Here is an 18334-nt window from a genome sequence, read left to right on the forward strand (position 1 = left end):
ATCCAATACCGACTCGCGGTAATTTTGTCCAGCAACCCCAAGAATCTTTGTCTCTGGTTCTATTTCTTCCCCATTTTCGTTCTCATCCCTTTCTGATACTCGCATATAATATTGATCCTGACAAAAACGAACGCGTGAAAGACGCCAATGAAACCAGGAAGATAATTTTCGCACCCTTATGACGAGACGTCGACAAATCATCATCCCTTTGCAATTCGAAAAGTACCTTTGAGACTAAATCCCTAAAATTATGTGCGTTTGTCCGCAGATTCGGCGCCAATCGGACGTCTTCTAGATCTTCTCTTCTCGCTCACGTCGCGCACTTTATCTATAAGATCAGACTAACGAGATATCAACATCAGACGTCAGTTTATCGCATTTTCGTTACAAAGGTGGTTTAAATGCCATTTAAGTGATCTCTGTGTTGGGCAAAGGGTCCAACACACCGGAAGTCCCTTTACCCTTAATAAGAATCGGGACACGGAAGTCTGCCAGAGACATTTCGATTAACCTCACCGCAGGCGGTTTGAATCTCGAACGGTATACATATATATGTATATATAGTTTTGGGCAAATCTTCCATTTTCGAATAATCATTATTCTTGCCACAAAATTTTAACGCATTGGCACTGAATTCAGTTGGCACGAGATTTCAATAATCTTTTCTTTACCTATTGATTTCTTATGTGAATGATAAAATTTTATCCTCCATAAAAGAATGTGTCTTCAAAAAACTTCTTTTCGAAAAGATTATCTATCCGGATCATTTTTGGTTCTTCCTCTTTACTACTTTTTCGAATTCTTTATTTTTAATCAAATATTTTATACCGTTTAAAACATAATGTGCAAAAACGTATAAGTAACATTATTTGGAAAAATATATCCGTTTTAAAATAAATCGTTCACGTACTTGAAAAATTTTCCCTCAGTAAGAAAACCAAGAATAAGATAGAGAACTATATACAAACAGGTGAAGGGCAATTCTTGAAGAAAAACGGAAAGAGCAAAACAATAAGAGTCCTTCAAAACTCTAATCCAAAAGATTTAATAAACTGCAAATGGAGTAAAATTCAAAATGGGGTCGAAAAAAAAGTTGAGCAGTGTGAGTGAGGAAAAATTAAATAAAAAAATAAGAGAAGGGGATTAAGGAAGGAGCTAATGTGTAATGGTGGAGGAATTTGAAGAAAAGGTGTACACGGTATTAAGAATAAAGGATGTAGTTAATAGAAGAAGAAAGATTGAAGGCAAGAGAGAGAATAATTCTAGGAATTTGAGAAATCGAGAAAGAGGGGAAGAGAGGAGGTTGGAGGATAGGATCTAGAGAAACAGGAGGAAATGGTGGTGAATGAGAGAGGGAGAGGGATGAAAGAGTGTTTTGTAAAAAAATATCTCGTTAACGATTACCAGTCTGTTTCCCTCTCCCAGTGCGTTCGTTATATTGTGTCGCCTTTCGCGGGGAACTTAGAAACAAAAGACGGTTGCGACGGCGTACTCTGATTGGCCAGCATACCGCGGCCTGTCGCGCTGATTGGCTCGCGGGACCGCACCCATCCTGCAATGGCCGCTTTGTTGGGATATGTACGCGCCACTACATTCGGTTCTAACGGCGCGCACCCCTGTTACGCGTTTCTCTTCCCTACTACCTTTTCCTTTAACCCGTTTTACCTCCACCCTATACTTACCCCTTCATTGTATTCTGATTGTATCAAAATATAATCACTAAGGTTCGACAAGTAAACATTCTCCAAAAGTATTTGCGTTAGGTATAGTCTTCTTTAGGGACGCAATTATTGTTATTCGATTATAATAATTGGATAATAATGTACATATATATCTTGGGCATCATATTTTTGATAAAAAAGATCAAGCCCCCATTTTGTATTACGATGCATTTGTACTTTTATAATTTTTGATAATTTTGAGTTTAAATTTAGTGTATGATTGAAGAATTAATTAGATTAATTGAACAACATAGTAAGATAAAATTTATACAGAAATTATAATAACATAATCCTGTAGTCTTTATTTATGAGATATTGAAAAAATGAGAGGAAATATCCCAAATTAAAAACATTCTTCTGTTAATAATATATTTAAATTCTGCATTTTTCTTTCAGAATAAAAAAACTTATTAAAGATCCGTAGAAGAAAAATTATTAAAAATTAGTAGATATTATAAAGTAATTACAGATTCATATAATTAATTATAACTAAACATAAAAAATAATGTACATGAAGTTTAGAACAAAACTTTATTGTAATTGGAAAATAACATTTTATTTATATTCTATAATTTTATAGAATACTTTCAGTTTGAATTTTATGCGTAATTGTTAGTTATATGTAATAAGCGTTTTCTTCTTCTTTGTCTTCTTTTGATGAAATAGTCTCAAAGTTTCATTTTTGGTTTAAATATTAAAGAATTCTTCATAGTTGTAAAATTTTAATATAATTTGTTGTAATATTTTTACATTCCTGCTTTGAAAAATATGTTAGTGTCTCAAGGGTATTCTAACGTTTATTCTGTTAATGCAAGTGTAGGTTCGATAGAGAATATTTAACTGGTTTTTTGTGACATTTGGTAAATTTTATATACTGTAAAACATGCCTTTCTTATTCAACCCAATTTTTACTAAAACTTATACATTAATTCAAATAATTGTTTAAATGATTATTATTCAAATAATTTCAGACTAGAAAACTGCTTTTAAAAGCTAAAGAAAGTTTACTTTCATTTCAAGTCCAAATGTGTTGAATTTTAAAAAAACAATTCAAGCTTTAAATGCCTTAGGACTTTTTTTAAAGTGTAAGCTTTTGTTTCTTGCATCTTATATATAGTTGTTTTTATTGTCTTGTTAGATTATCAGATTTCATAACTAACTTTTAAAAAATTATATACACATAAACTGTCAAAGATGATATGATTAATAATTTACTTAATAATAATATATACTTTTCATAATTTATTAAAAATAGTATGCGAATAGTAATATATTAGCACTAATATTCTTATATTGTATTAACAAAAGTATGCTAAAAGTAATTATTTCTTAACAATAATATACTAATGATAATGATATAACAAAGAGTAATATAACGATCATTTTTCTTCATTGAGAAATTTACATTTGAAAAATTTAAATAAAAGAATCCGCTGAAAATGAATATGGATATAATTTAGAATTTAAATTTGTTTGCTTGTGTGTATAATCTTTTAAAAGTTAGGGAACAAAATGCTCGCACTTATTCGTCCTCTTACCTGTATCCTATCTTCCGGTAAGTCGGTTCTGAGGCTGAGCATCTCTCGGGCATAGACATCGGGATAATGGGCCTCCTTGAAAGCAGTCTCCAACTCCTCCAACTGCTGGGACGTGAAGATCGTCCTGGAGCAACAACCATATGAACCTAGTTATATGCCATTACAACTTTTTACCTAAAGTTAACTCTATTGACTGAATCCGCCTAATATTCGTTCATACAATTGAAAACAAAAACTCTTCGATATCAAATTTATAGGTATTTAGTAGAAAAGAAATATCTGTTATTTATTCCTTAATTGTGTGGTAGTTAAATTTTTACAGTTCATTTAGCTCTAAATATTTGTTTGTCTTCTATGAGATAATTAGAGATTTCTAATTTTCTGTTTTGGCAGTTTCAAATTAGCTCATTTTTGCCTAAAATAATATCTTTAGCCTTCTGGCAAAAGATAAATGGTTGTGAGTGTTATGCTTAGACCGTGGGTAATGAAAACAACCGAAATAGGAAATTCAATAGCTATTTGTGAAAGTATCTAATTTTCTAAAAAAAAAGAATAGCTTCTTTCTATAAGAAATTTCTTGTGGGTTAATTTAGTATAAATATAATTAAATGAATACTTTATATATAATCTAAACAAAAATTGGTCTCGTGGAAAAATTAATTGTGGGATCTTATTTATTTCTTTTCTCTAGATCTAAATTTTCGAAGAATTCTTCTCTGAATAGAGCATTGTAACTATTTTCTGTTTGTCAAGCTATGAGATAGTTTTATAATTGAGATGAAGCTAGAATTCAAAATAGACTCTTATTTATTTTATGAATGATCATATACGTTTTAAATAATTTGAAATTAAGAAACACAAGACATTATAATTATGTTCAAATATGTGTGATGGAAATAGTTGAGTGAAATATAAGCAAGACATCCAATTAACGTTAATTCGACAAATTGCCGGTTGCGCCGTGCGAACAGACATCTGTCAGGCGTGAAAGTTCTTCAAAAATTGAAAGTCACTTCCCGGACGATCATCATCTCGTTAAGACCCTGACACACCGTCGATTGCCGATCGTGTAGCGTTTCGTTTAGTCGGATGTATAATTTAGCCCCAGATTTCCCCTTTTTTTCATTACAATATAGATATGTATGTACTGTATATGGTGAACCGAATAAAACATTATAATGAGATACCTCATTACAAAATCAAGCCAATAATAATTAACAAAATATCTGTTTCGAACATTCTCTTCTTGAACTGTATAGAATACTCTTGTTAAGAGTAAAAACACTTTTCTTAATGAACACTGCGACAAGTGTCTGATTGTATCTTTAGAATTACATTTTTTTAAATTTTGATACAGAGTAAATGATATATTTAGAGTTATTTATTCTTTTTATTTTGTTTAGTTAACAAATGCTCCTTTTTATTTTAATCAAAAAATGGTTCATTAAAAAAAAGATTTTAAATATTGTACGTACTTCTCTATTTACATCAGTTCCAGTTAATCATTCCATTAATTATTCAAGATAGAAATTAATTTAAGAGCCTTACCTATGACGACGCTTCTTTTTCTTCTTTTTACTGAATCCCGAAAGGCCGTCTACCGTAAAATCTTTACTCGCATCAATAGAGTGCACTAATCCTGTAAAAATAATAAAAGATTAATAAATTAAAATTTTACTGAAACTTTCACATGGATTTAAAGAATGTATAATTGAAACTGTTTAATAAATCTTATCAGTAGGTTTATCTTATTGAGCAACTACATATAAATACGAAAAATATTTTTATAATTATTTTCCTATAAAATTGAAAATAAACATTCATTTCGTGAATCACGTATGGAGTAATAATATAAATATATAGATTTGAAGCATGCGTCGATAAATCCGAAACTCATTATGTTGCAAAACCATATGAGTAATTGATAATTATAGGGATGGTTATGTGCTAAAGAGATATGAAACGCACAACATATCGTATATCAAATTACCTATTATTTCAATATATCTACCTTTGAATGTTGGGAGATTTAATGATTATTCAATAGCTTGCGAACGTGTCTATTTGGATGGGTTTTTTTTATTATAATGTGAATATTTAACAAAAATACGCACATAACGCTAGAGTCGATATTTTAAAAATAATATCGTGATAAAAATAATTCTCATTAAAAATAATTAAATAAAAACAAAAAAGGATTTATTTCACATTCGGTTAAAAATTTAAATAATTAAATTGTATAAAATTATTATTCATTTGCTTCACAAAGAATTTTATTTTTGTTCGCTTTTATAGCAGATGAAAAAATGGAACAATTTAATGATTAGGAAATTTTTTAATATTTACATTTTTTGTACCTATTTTTTCCACATTTGGAAAATTAGTTTCATTTAATTTCCCTAAATATGCAAAGTTAAAATTTTGAATATGTAATCAATATGTAACTTAATCAAAATTGTAGTTAATATTAGTGTAAATTAGTGTGTAATATTAGTGTAAATATATAAATTATATATAGGAAAGCAGTATAGGAAATATATTTGAACTGCGAAGTAGTCCAATTAAGTAATTTAACAAATAATTATCAATTATATGTATGCATATAAATGAAATTGGAATTAACGAGCTACACGCGTCACCAAATAGCTCACATGATTTTCTATAAAACAATGCGCCGTAAGTTTACCCTTTCTGCGCATAAGCTTTCGCCTTCTCCCGTTATTTGAAATAGGTTGAGTTTGCCTGGGAAAGGTCATATGCCTGCTGCCAAGCACGACCAGAGTTGAAAATTAATTATCCATTAATTAAGAGCTTTAATCTAATTATATGTCCTCTGACTAATTTGACTTTAACATAAATTGTCAACGACAAACACTCCATACGACTTTTGATTATATGTCTGTATATGCATTATCGCCCTTCGTATATATATATATATTAATAATAATAATTTCTTTTATTTGGAAATTATTCTTTTAACGATTTTTTATATAAGTATTTTTCTATCTGCACTTTTTTCTTTGGTAGAATTTAATCGGATTTTAAAATTTTATTTTTTTCACACTTGAATTAATCTATGAATTTTTTTCCTTTTCTTTTTGCAGATAAAATGAATGAAATAAGCGAACGAAGTCACAACAGAATGGAAATAATTGTTATAATAATAATAACAACATTAATAATGATAATGTAATGAAAGTAATAGTAATGCTCATAACTCCATCTTCTGCAAAGAGAAACTATGCCGGTGAGTTTTTAACCCTAAATTAAATATTTTCGGAATTAAAATTTATAATCAATAGTAAGTTTTACTTTTAAGTATGCATTTATCTATTGAATTCGAATAACTCCCAATTGGACGTGTTTTTCATTCCGATTTGAAACAAGTAATTAAATAATTTCTAATAGTAATATTAGTGAAGTAATAGTGAAAAAATAAAACCTCACAAAATATGCAGAGTTTGAGAATTTCTGTTAAACGAATTTTTTGTTTAAGAATTCCATTAAATTGTAAATGTTGATTTTCTACGCAGTAATGAGAAAAGTAACAAGTCACTTTTAATTAGTTTATTGACTACCTGTAAAAACAACTTAAGAGTCTTTTTTTCTATTAATTACACAACAGTGAATCTAGTTTACGTAATTACTATTTTTAATTAATCTTATACAATTTAACTTCTATAATTCTTGTTATTTTTTTTATTCTTGTCAACTGCAGTGCTTGACATCTCTATCTGAACCCACTTCATTCACAGTGCTCTAATAAGTTAAAGAAATATCTTAATTCTTAATTATGAATTTTAATAGTCGACAACATGCAAAATTCTATAAATATGCATATATAGAGTATAATGCATCCAATTATAGACATGCGTACATATGAAATTCTTTAATAAATCATCTTGTTTCTAATTAACTAAAAGTTGATAATGATAATTGAAGTTAAATTTTAAATTTGAGCTAGTGAAAAGACGTCCACTTATTCTAATTAATAAAAATTTTCACTAATTCTACTTAGTTAAAATTTTCACCAATTCTGATTCATAAAGTTTTTTATTAATTCTAATAAATAAAAATAATGTTTAATAATTTTTAGTATAGAATTTAATTCTTTTATTTATTAATTGAAAATTTTTTTACCAAAGTTTTAGTGAAAAATGACTAAAGTTAGTAAAAGTCATTTACTACTTTGAATTGGAGGACGACTATTTAGTTATTTATTAATTTAAATTTACATATAAATCTAAATCTAAGGGGAGACCCCACCTTAATTTTGACCCCTTTAAAATAAAATTATTAAACGAGGTAATATTTTTTTTCTTGCATCATTTTTAACTTGAAAAAATATAAGATGGTCAAAAATATTTAATTTTAATTTTTAAAGAGGTTAGAATTTTTTTCTTCTGACCTATTGCATATTATTACAAATCCATGCGAGAAGTTGTTTAGAATGGTAAAATATGCATGGAAAAAAATTTTCGTTAAAAAATATTAAAAACTGTAAGAGAAGATCGATTTTTAATATTCAAATCTTTAAATTTTGCCGAAATTTCAGAAGTCCTGAACCTTTATTTTTTTCCAATTTGATGCTCTGAGTCGAAAAAACATAGTTAAAGTTGACGATTAGCTCATTTTCATGGTAAAAACTATAAAAATCATGGCTTTTTGCATTTATTTTGGTATATATAAAGTATACCATAAAAGCTTCGGACTATGATTTTTATGGAATTTACCACGAAAATGAGCTAAATGTCAATTTTAACAATGTTTTTTGAATAATAGCATCAAATTACGTAAATATACACAATTTGGAAAAAAATTAAAGATTTAAGGCTTTCGAAATTTCGGCAAAATTTAAAGATTTGAATATTAAAAAATCGATCTTCTCTTACAGTTTTTAATATTATTTAACGAAAATTTTTTTCCATGCATATTTTACCATTCTAAACAACTTCTCGCATGGATTTGCAATAATATGCAATAGGTCAGAAGAAAAAAATTAAAATTAAATATTTTTGACCATCTTATATCTTTTCAGGTTAAAAATAATGCAAGAAAAAAAATATTACCTCGTTTAATAATTTTATTTTAAAGGGGTCAAAATTAAGGTGGGGTCTCCCCTTAAATTATTAATTCACATTAGCAACAATATCCACTAACTTTTAATAAAATATTACTGTTTTGATATTTAATTAAATAAATTATTTTTATTTAAGTCTAAAAAATTGTATTTGAACCAATAATTTCATTATTTTAAGCAAAAGCCATTTAATTGACTCAAATAAAATTATTTGATGCAAATAAATATTTATTTATAATAATAAACAAGTAATCGTTTATTTAAATCAAATAATTTTTATTCAGTTTAGTAGTTCGAATTTCTTTTTCTAAAGTTTTAATAAAAAATGACTAAAAATTCTTACTATTATGAATTATATAGGGACTCAATTTTCACTAACTCAAATTTGTAAAGTTTACTGGCATATTCTCTCTAAATTTTAATTAGTCACAAATAACTAATTCTTAGTAAAATCCTTGCTGACTTTTTGCTTTCTGCAATTACTAAAAAATAACTCTTTATTAGTAGAAAATAACTAATTGTTAATAAATAATTAATTAAGAAAATAGTCAATTTTGATTATATAAAATTTCAGGTATTTTGATATAAGCTACACCGAAAAAAAATTTTCTAATTTAATTAACCGATTACTTGTTTATTATCAAATAAATATTTACTTGGATGAAATAATTTTTATTTAAATCAAGTAAATTGTATTTAAATCAAATTTTAGTATTTGAAGCAAATATCATTTATTTAATTTAAAGAAAAATTATTTGATTCAGGTAAATATTTATCTGATAATAGACAAATAATCAGTTATTTGAATGAAATAAATTTTTGTTAGTGATAAATATTGAAATTAAAATAATTTAAAAATAATTCATCGAAGGATTATTTTTCAAAATGCTTTAAAAATGATTTAGACATTTTTTTCACGGAAAAAATTAATCCAAAAATTGATTGATTTAATCATTTTTACTGTTATAATTTAAACTTCAACTTCAGCTTTTTAATACTTCTTAGTTTACAGTGGAACTTAACTAATAATTAGTCTTTATTATTATTATATTTTTGTCAAATGAATATATTATTGTCTCACAGCCGACTAATCTTTTTATTTGTTTAGTAATAAAAATTTTATTTCGCATCAAAAATTTATTTTGAGAGAAAATAATATTTTTATTTGAACACTGAGAAAACAATTATACTTAATTCAAATATAAAAATAATTTTAAGTGATTTTTTTTAATTAAAATCAGTTTATAAGCTTAATCTTAATATATAGAAAATATCTACTATTTTGATTCAAAAATATTATTTGTTTAAATAACTATGTTTAATTCAAACGTAATGCTGAGGTGAATCTTTGTAAATTATTATCAAAAAAATTAAAATATGTTTGAATTAAATATAATTTCTTTAAATGAATCAAAAAATTTAATAAATTAATAAATAAATTAATTACCAATTAAATTAAACTTAAATTCGTTTGACTGTATAGCAAAGATATTTTAAGTTTGATTTAAACAAAAATTGTTGGAATCAAATAGATCGTTTTCTCAGTGAACCAAATAAAATTTACAACAAATAAATTTCTATTTAGTTGCAAGACAAATATATATGCAAAATACGAGCAATTATATTTTTATTCATTCTGGATCATTTATTCATTATGATTGAAAACTTTAAGCAATAGTTTTAAAAAATAATTTTTTTTGACCATATATTTTAGTGTAAAAATAAATAGTTCGCTTGTATAAAAATAAATGGTTTAAATAATGGTTTCGCTTGTATGATATACTCGGGCAAATGTCTGCTTTGGACGAGCACCCTTGCACACATGTGTAAAAAACAGTGGTATATTTTACCAAATATATACACATATGTATATTTATACGTGTGTACACGAACCTATACACACCCCGAGACGCCCCCAAGTGAACTCGGAACGCGTTTCAACACTCGCAAATTACTTTAAACGCGTTTTCAAACACATGGAAAACTGTGCCTTATACATTCGTATCCACACTCACACGTACATACATAGATAAAACACCCACACATTGATAAGGATTCGTTGAAGGGATGTGGAAATATAGGGGGTGTTGGTGGTGGTGGTGGAGGTGCAGGTCGGTACTAAATGAGGGGTTGTGTTAGTGGCGGGTTGGTTACCAGGCAACCGGCAATAAAGGAGCGTGGATAGCCAATGGCGGCTCTCAAAATGCCCCCTTCATCTAACACAGCTTGTTTTCCGTGCTTAAGAGTAAGATAGAATGAGCTTTTACCTTAGTAGCTGTTAAAGCTTTAAGCTAAACTTAACTCGTTATTATACTCTATGTGTATGAGCAAAAAAACACACAAACACACACAAGTTCTCCTACTGTTCTATAATAAATTTCAATTTGGCGCTTTTCTTAACAAAGAATAATAATCTGATGGAATTATAAAAAAAAGGAGGGAGAGAGAGAGAAAGATAAGAATTATTTCCGTCAGTTTAGTCAAAGTAGAAATTAGTTCAAGGAAGTTCCATTTAACTTTTGACATTGATTTTCTTTTTCCTCCATTAAAAAATTACCTGTTGGATTTTCATTTAAAGAATAAACATTCATGATTATTTAATGAATCGTTCTTGGTGTTAATGGAATGCTGTCATTTTTTTTTTTATTATTATTTACATGAGTAGTTTTGTTGTATTAAGGTATTAAGTAGGTATTAAGGTTTAAGTACAATTGTTGGTGGATAATGAATTAAAAGAAGGCTACCGTCGGAAACGGTTAATGTACAGTAATACAAAAATAGGGTTTGGATATTTTGAAATTTTTATTTTATTCTTTAATAAATTCCTTGTAATTTTAAAAAATATCGTAAACTAATGACAAAAGAATTTATTTGATTCAAATAAACGATTACTTGTCTATTATCAAATAAATATTTATTTATATCAATTAAATTTTTATTTTTGTATCAAATAATTTTTATTTAAATCAATAAAATGGTATTTACTGGAAGTACTGAAATTATTGATTAAGTAAATAATAATCAGTTGCTAACAGACAAGTAATCAGTTATTTTAATCAAATAAATTTTTTTCGAGTGTGTATAGGCATTAAATATTTAAATTATAAGGAACTTAGATTTTAAATAGAAAATAAAAGATTTTGTTAAAGGATTTACTGAATCTATTGATGACAATTTTGGATAATTTATCCAAAAATATTTATAAAAATTTGGTTGCCTCGAATGATTTTTTTATGATTAATTTATTAAGTTGATTTTTCTCCAAAAATATTTCTTTGTACGATTAAGGAGAAAAGCACTGTGTTCAGTCAGACAATAGTTTTTGCAGTATTTTTAATTGCTTTAGCAAATTTTTAATCTTCAATAACAAATGAATCCATTTTTGTAAATTAATAATTAGATGTGAGTAAGATAATATTTTTCTAACCGAAAGAATACTGAATATTCTGAGTTTCCCTGTCTGACTGAACGTAGTTTGTTCTACTGAGGTGTGAAGAAAAATCTATTTCTCTATTTTTCATGACCAACTAGTATCAAAACACGTATGTTGAAACAAAAATGAATGTTTCAAAATTACTATTTTTGCAAACTATTGCTTTTTAATTTTTTAAAATATGTTAAATATTAAAAAAATTAATTTTTCATTTTTGTGGTTCAAAGAAATTTTAGAGAAAAATTATTGAGCAACATTTTTCGAATTTAAATCATTTTTAAAGTAAAGAATAAATTAAAAACTTTTTTTAATTGTAAATTACAACAGTAATTCTCTCTAAACATGAATTAGTTAAAAATAACTGATTGTTAGTAAAATCTTTGCTACTAATTATTAATTAAAACTAAAAAAAAATAGCCAATGTTCACTTATTGTATTATAGTTACAAATTTTTTTAGTTATTTTGACGTAAACTAAAAGTCAAAGTAACTAATCATTAGTTATTAACTATTTTATTAGTAGTAATTTTGATTTTAATCAATTATTTAAATCAGTGATTGACTTTTTACTATCAAATTAATTCACATTTTTTCTAAGACTATCAAATTGAGACAAAAAACGAATCAAAAATGTTGCGAAGCAACTTTTTGATTCATTTTTTGTCTCAACTTGATAGTCATTGAAAAAATTTGATTATTTTCAACTAATTAAAATTTATAGAGTTCGAACTTTAACAAATATTTTGGTAATTTAAAAAAATTAGACATAAAAAATTGAATTACAACAAAAATAATAATTTAATTTCATCTAAATTTGTAAAATAAAAAATTTCACATTCCTTACAAAAAATTAATTATATAATGTTGGGCAATAAGAGGTTTTATTTTTTCACGATATATGTTAGAAAAAAAAATTCTCAATTTGAGTGTAATTTAATTGCGATTAAATAAATTAATTTAATTACATTCGTTTAAAGACAAAATTCAGTGACTGCATTAAATTTATAAATACACGTGTATATAAAACTAGACTGCGCGGCTAAATTATTCCATCAATAGGAATTTTTTCATAGAATACAAACGTCATATACATTCAATTAATTCCCGAGATATAAATTCTTAATTAAATACAAGTGTTCAATTTAGGAACTGTTTTTACATTCCACTTTTTAATTCCGCTACAATTACTCTGAAAAAAATTTGCGTCGCATTACCTCTTCGCTAAAAATATAACACTTTTTAATTAACAAATTAAAACTTATTACGCTCTGAATGTACTTACGTATATATATGTTTATGATAAATCTTCCGTTAAATTCAATTTTCAAATTTTTTTCTTGTAAAATTTTGTTGAGAACAATGTTTTATTCTTGAATCAATATTTTTATATTTAAAATCAATTTTTAATTATGCAAAAAGTTCTTTTATGTTTAAATTATTTGTTTTATACTTTAAATTATTATTTTTATTCTAAAATTGGTTTTTAATTGGTAAATTACTTTTTAATTTGTTTTACTTATTTAATTATTTTCCCTCGGACAGCTACACTGAGAAAATTTTTTTTTTATTTTAAAATAAGTATCCAACCAAAAAAAATATTTTTGAATTAAAATTAAACATAAGTTATGATTGAATTAAATGTAATTTTGATTGAATCAAACTGATTATGTGTTAAATAGAATCAAAATTACTATGTAAAATTCAAAAATTTTTGGTTGACTGTATAACGAAGATAATTATATTTGATTCAAACCTAATGTTTTATTTAAATCAATTAAATGATATTTGAATCAATAATTTCAGTATTTTAAGAAAATATAACTTAATTGACTTAAATAAAAATTCCTTGATAAAAATAAATATTTCTTTCATAAATAGAGAATTAATCGTTCTTTCTAAATTTCAATTAGTAAAATTGTTTAGTAATTTTAATTAGTAACTGACTTTTTGCTTTTGAATTAGTCAATTTTACTAATAAATAGAATAAATAGTAGAAATTACTATTTTTCAGTAAAATTTAATAATTCAATAGCAAAAAGTCTGTCACTAATTCTAATTAGTAAATATTTTTACCACACTGAGAAAACGATTTATTTAATTCAAACTTTTGTTTAAATCAAACTTAAAATATCTTTGCTATACAGTCAAAAAAATTTAACTTTAATTCAAACATATTTTTTGGTTCATTTGTAGAAATAATATATTTAATTCAAACATAATATATGGTTGATTTTAAATTATTTATAAACAACTTTTAAGTTTGAATCAAACATAAAATTTTTAAGCATATTTTTTGTTTAAACCAAAACAGAAAATATGTTTGAATTAAGCATAATTATTCAAACACAAATTATTTTTGTATCAAGGTAGTAAAAATTTGCTATATATTGGGATTAAGCTTTTACAAACTAATTTCAATGAAACAAAATCACTTAAAATTATTTTTTTACTTGAAACGAGTATAATGTTTTCTCAGTGCAATTCAAATTTAAAGAGTTTATTTAAATAAATTATATTTTCTTTCAGTGCAATGTATTTATTTAGTTAATTCAACTAAAACTTGAATATTTCAAGCAAATTTTTCTCTGAGCGAACTGACTTTTTCCCTGAACTTGCATTGAAATTAATTTAATCTAATTCGATATTAAAGAAAGAATTTTGCAATTCATTTTAATCCAATGCAATTTTCTCTAAACTAATTTCTTTTTTGTGGATTTAACAAATTCAAGGCGAAACATTCTCCTTAAAATATTTATTTTCAACACTAAATAGAGTACTTTTTCGATGATTTATTACAATTTATGTCAAAATATTAGTAGAGGTAATTGATTAATCGTATTTTATGTAATCGATTTCGAATAGAGAGGAAGATAGAGAGAGGAAGGGAGGTAAAGAGCAAAAGAGAGATGGAGAGATAGAAAGATAGAGGGAAAAAGTGAGAAAGAGAGAGAAAGAGAGAGAAAGAGAGAGAAAGACAGTTTACAAGGGTGAATGCAGACGATAGTGAAAGAAGATGTGTTGCATGAAGGAGGAAAATAGAGGAGGGGGGTGGAAGAGCAAATGGAAACGTGCGAAGTGTTTCGTGAGGGTGTGCGTTTCTCGTCGTCACGTCGTTACACACAGGGTATATGTCGTCCCGTGGGATGAGAAAGGAGTCCCGGGTAGCACGTAGCACTCCCACGGGACGTCTTACGCCGCCACTTGGCCGTATTAAGTCCGGGTACTAATCCCAAAATTTAATTTGAAAATCTTTTCACTACCGCGAATAGCCACCTCTCCAACGTCACGAAAGAACATTTTATACTGGGAATTACGTCTTTGTCGCGGGTAATTGAAAATTTGTATCTATTTGCTTTTTTCAACTTCCACTCTGTACTCTTTTTCGTTTTCTTTCTCTCTTTCTCTTCTCTCAAAATTTATTTACTAAAAGGAAAAAAAACGAATTCACCCATTTTATTTATTCATCAACCATATATGCAATTTCACTCTTTGTTATGTATAGAGTCTAAGGAGAGTTGTTTAATTGATTTTACTTTTATTTTCATAACTCTTTAAATTACTATATAATTGTAATTACTCTCGCATGTGGAAGGATTTATGGAAAATTGGCGGAAGTGACTTCCGGAAAAGTTACTGGAACCAAAATATGTTCTAATTTTTTTTTACTAAATTTTTTGGGAACAATGATTAGGTACCGGGATCATGGTTAGTCGGCTTTTTCCTCTTTTCTCCTTTATCGTCACTTTAAATTTGAAAAATCTTCTGAAACACCTAAAATTAGGCTTTCTCCTCTTTTATTAAAGAAAAATTTACAAAAATTGGCATTTTTTTGTAACAGTTAGGAAATTTTTTATTTACGTTGAAGAAAAAATTTCTACTTTTTGCAAACTTTGGAGAACTTTTAGTTTTTTAAATTTCAAAATCTTTTGATATTATTTTCATCGAGTTTTTAATTTTAGAAACATCTGTCAACTTGTACTGCTACCAAAATAAATTTTACTAAGTTGAAAGTATATTTTACTAATTTTTATTAAAATTTACTTGAGTTATTATAAAATTTACTCTGGAAATGACAATTTTAAATATAGCAAATTTTACTATTTCCATAGTCGATTTTTGTATAAAATTTTTTAGAATTTTCCTCGTACGTAATACACTCAGAAAAAAATTTTATTTAAACCAAATATAATTTATTTGAGTTTGAAATAAATATGTATTTGTCTTAAAGTCAATTGGATTATTTATTCTACAATCTACATGAATAAAACTTTTATTTGAACCAAATTAAATTTTATTAAAACCAAATAAAATTTATTTGAAACAAATTAATAGTCTAGTTGGCTTTGAGTCAAATATATTTTTTTATGTACAATTTATTATTAAAAACTATTATTTCCAGAGTCAATTTTACTACTTTTAAAGTAAATTTTTCTAACTTTTATCCAGAAATTTTCTTCGAAAACAGTAACAGTTATTTTAAAAATTAAAATTTGTAATAGTAAATTTTATTAGTTTTGGAGAGAAATTTACCATGGCAGAATTATATCTTCCTAATTATTACTTAAATTTCCTTCAGATATAATAAAATTCATGAAAGTTTAAAACAAAAGCACTGTTTTCGCAAAAATTTTGATTTAAAGTTTATTAATTTTGAAGTGAAATTGTTGATTTAAATACAATTTATTTAATTAAAATTAAAATTATTTGATTCAAGTAAATATTTATTTGATAATAGACAAGTAATTCGTTATTTGAATCAAATTTTTTTTTCAGTTTTATTTAAAAATTCTGCAATTAAGAAAAAAGGGACAAAAGTTTTAAAATAAACTGTATACGTTAATAGTACAATAACTTTTTAGTTAGATTTCAAAATCCCCCTTTTTTAAATTTAATTTCCTTTTTAATAATTAAATTTCTCTTTTTTACCTAATATTACATGAAAAAATCTCTGTGATCCCTATGTTAAAAAATTACACTAAAAATTAAATGGTGAATTAAATGTTATCTGCTTGAAATACTGAAATTCTTGGTGTTAGTTCAAATACAATTTATTTTATGAAATTAAAAATTATTTGTTTCAAGTCAGTATTTAGTTACTAATAGACAATTAATTAGTTATTTGAAGCAAATAAATGTTTTTGACTGTAGTACAAATTCTTAATATTGTGAATTAATGGCTTAATTTTTACGAATTCAAATTTAGATAGTAGTTACTTTTTGACTTTTGAGTCGCAAATTCATTACACAGTTAAAAGAAAGTCTTATTTTAAGGGATCTTAAATTAAGATGTAACATTTTTAATACAGCCAATGCTGAATTTACTGAACGAATTTTTAAGAATTTGATATTGATGCAGACAATGCTGAATTTAAGACTGAACTTAAATTGAGATTTTCTTTTTACTGTGTAGAAAAGTTATTAAAAGTGGGAAAAGTTTAAATATAAATTAAAATAAGTTAATGAGGGCTACAATATAAAATAGGATATTGAATATTTATGGATATTTATGGACATTGATGGAAAGTGAAACAAAAAAAATTTCTTGTAAATCGATTGAATTGAGCAAATTAATTCGACCCTACAAAACATCGCGGTAGCATTAGCAGCTTAGGCTCCCTATGTTATGTTTCTTTACAAGTATTTTAGCCAGTGTTACATGTGTAGCAAAAACGAAGGGTCCCTAATCTACCGAAACATCCCTCGGGATCTTCTCTTTGCAGACTGCAAGTGTAGTCGATTCGCTTGATATACTCTAGCACCAGTTATCTATGCTTATATCCATTTATTTGTTCACCAGTATTTCATTTTTCTACATCTGCAATTCAAATTTTTAATTCGTCGATTTCTTGAATTTAATTAGACGAAGCTGCACACCATGCTCTTTAAATATGAATTAGTTTAAAATAACTGTTAGTAAAATATTGGCTGACTTTTTGCTTCAGAAATTATTAAGAAACAACTAAGTAAATAGTCAAATTTGATGAATTGCATTAGTTATCGAAAAAATTTTGATTTTGACATAATTTACAAAAGAATCCAACAGATTATTAGTCATTACGAACTATTTGATTAGTAGAAGCATTACTATTTGAATCAGTGACTGACTTTTAATCGGTTGACTAATAACTGATTATCAACTATTGAATATAATAGAAGTATTAATATTTGAATCAGTGACTGACTTTTTCTGTCAAATCAGTGATTTTTAATTGATTAAGATTTAGAGAGTTGAATATATATATAAAATCCGAAGTTGTGAAATAATTCTTTTATTTTCCATTTGCAAAACATGGATCAGAGTCCTCAAGTTCCTTGTTAGATGTATATGGTGAAATGGTTAGAGAAGGAAGTTCTTTAGATTCGTTTATTCTTTTTTTTAATTTCACACCCGGTGTGACAGAAGATTTAAAGGAGTGCGTGTCTCGACTCTTTCTTCGAAAGCCATAGTGAAATTTGAGCTTGTACTCGGTGTGAATATTATGATGGTTATGGTATTGAGATGCCATGGAGGAACAATGGGAGAAGTGTTGATTCTCCGAAAACAAGATCTTTTTTTTTACTCT

At 26.2% G+C, this 18334-nt stretch overlaps 1 protein-coding gene across 4 annotated transcripts in view; it reads right to left on the reverse strand.

Moving 5' to 3' along the window:
• The window catches only part of LOC122501558 (visual system homeobox 2-like), a 97862-nt gene that overhangs the window by 26518 nt on the left and 53010 nt on the right, over window positions 1-18334 (reverse strand). For 2 of the 4 annotated variants that reach the window (XM_043611115.1, XM_043611112.1), the window contains exons 2-3: window positions 4808-4898; window positions 3260-3383 (exon numbers count right to left, since the gene is read on the reverse strand). In XM_043611115.1, the coding sequence (XP_043467050.1) occupies window positions 3260-3383; window positions 4808-4898 (215 nt within the window). Of the gene's footprint in view, window positions 1-3259; window positions 3390-4807; window positions 4899-18334 lie in introns of all 4 variants that reach the window. The other 2 variants (XM_043611113.1, XM_043611111.1) reach the window with 1 other exon arrangement.

The sequence above is a fragment of the Leptopilina heterotoma genome, unplaced genomic scaffold, assembly GCF_015476425.1.
Source record: "Leptopilina heterotoma isolate Lh14 unplaced genomic scaffold, ASM1547642v1 Lhet_211, whole genome shotgun sequence".
NCBI lineage: Eukaryota > Metazoa > Arthropoda > Insecta > Hymenoptera > Figitidae > Leptopilina > Leptopilina heterotoma.